The 1,749-nt window shown below is 49.7% G+C and overlaps 1 protein-coding gene across 1 annotated transcript in view; it reads right to left on the bottom strand.

Moving 5' to 3' along the window:
- Positions 1 to 1,660: 1,660 nt before the first annotated feature.
- AKAP17A (A kinase (PRKA) anchor protein 17A) overlaps positions 1,661 to 1,749 on the bottom strand; it is a 7,248-nt gene continuing 7,159 nt past the window's right edge. The window contains exon 5 of the mRNA XM_006902419.1: positions 1,661 to 1,747. Within this exon, the coding sequence (XP_006902481.1) occupies positions 1,661 to 1,747 (87 nt within the window). The remainder of the gene's footprint in view (positions 1,748 to 1,749) is intronic.

The raw sequence follows: 1,749 nt of genomic DNA, 5'->3' as shown, positions 1-1,749 counted from the left end.
ACAGAGACAGAAACAGAGACACAGACACACAGAGAAAGAGACAGAGACAGAGATAGAGACAGAGACAAAGAGAGAAAAGACACAGACGGAAACAGACACACAAAGAAACAGAGAGACACAAAGACAGAAACAGAGAGAGACAGAGACACAGACACAGAAACAGACACAGAAACAGAGACCCAAAGAGACAGAGACACAGACACCAAGAGAAACAGGAACAGACAAACAGGCAGACACAGACACAGAGACAGAAACAGAGAAAGAGACAGAGATGGGCGGAGACACACAGACACAAGAGAGACATACAGAGACAGAAAGGGACAGAGAGGCAGATGAGAGACAGAGATACAGACAGAGTCAGAGAGAGATAGACTGCTGTTAAGAAGCCCTGGTGTCTAAGAGGGTTAAGTGCTTAGCCTCCAAGCCTAAGGCCCGCGGTTTGAACCCGCCTGCCGCCCCCTCAGAGGGAGGAAGATGACCACTGGCCTCCCTTTGAATATTCACAGCCTCCAGAACGTGGCGGAGGCCGGCCAGGAGTCCATCTGACAGCAGTGGGTGATTTTGTATTTTTTTTTGGGGGGGGGTTAGCAGATCTACCAAGTGGGCAACAGGAAAACCCCAACAAGTTAATAAAAAATAAAATTTAAAAAAAAAAAAAATCCCAGCAATGACTATTTTTACAGGAGGGTGGAATGAGAAATGCCAAGACCGGGGCGAAACGGGCAGAGCCGAGGGGGATGCAGGCGGCAGTATCCGCCGGAGAAACGCGGCCGGGAGAGAGAGGCAAGGAGCATCGCTTTCCCTGGACGGCCGGCTTCCAACCTGTGAGACAACACTCTCCGAGAAACCCACCCCCTCGGGGAAATGGTGTCGCGGCACCAAATCCCAGGAAAGAAATCCTGACAGACAGACGTCACCACACAAGGCATCTTTCATTGGAAAAGGGCTTTATTTCACCATAAAAATGCAAACGAGACAGACGCTCTGCTGGCGGTCACAAGGGCTTTGAAGTATTCCTGAGCTCTGCGTTTTGGGAGCAGCAGACAACTGTAAAAAATTTAACCACTTGGCAGCCTGCGATCGATCGGGTGGGGGAAAAATTTCAAGTAAAAAATAACTTGGGGTAAAAAAAAGAAAAAGAAAAATGCAGCAGCTTTTTAGAAAAGCTCGCAGGGGTCAAACCTTCACTCTCGAAACCAGAAGCTCTCGGCCAATCTTCTTCAAACATGGAATTACTTGAAATTCTTATTTTTTAAAGAAATTTTAAAATAAAGAAGAAAAAAAAAATAGGCATCCTGTCATGCCCTCCCCGACAAATGTGTCCTTGTCCTGGGAAGACTTAGTACCCAAGCAGGACTTAAAGGCCAAGAGCACTACATGATGCAGGCTTTTCACCAAAAAGGTTTCAGAGAAGATTAAAAAACAAAACAAAACAAAAACCCCAAAGAGAAAATTCAGAAACGAAAGTCTTTTTTTGGTGGTGGTCTGTTTTCAGGAACGCCGGAGCGGTCCACGGCGTGTGGCCACCCTCAGACAGCTGACCTCCAGGAAGCGGTCTCGTGTCACCCTGTCCCCGGCAGGTCAGGCGCCTGGACTGAGGTCTGAGACCCCCTCCAGGCCTCATGGTGGTGGCCGTCGTGAGGCTCGGTGACCTGAAAGCTTAGGCGGCCGGGCCGTGGCAGAAGGAAATGAAAGCTAACGTCCGAGGGCCCCGGCTGGAGGCGGGGCGCACGCCGTGGGCCCGCGTCT

Source organism: Elephantulus edwardii, unplaced genomic scaffold, assembly GCF_000299155.1.
Source record: "Elephantulus edwardii isolate Elephantulus edwardi_28Jun2011 unplaced genomic scaffold, EleEdw1.0 scaffold00410, whole genome shotgun sequence".
Lineage (NCBI taxonomy): Eukaryota > Metazoa > Chordata > Mammalia > Macroscelidea > Macroscelididae > Elephantulus > Elephantulus edwardii.
Note: the sequence above shows the minus strand (reverse complement) of the source record. Positions and strands in the feature narration are given on the sequence as shown.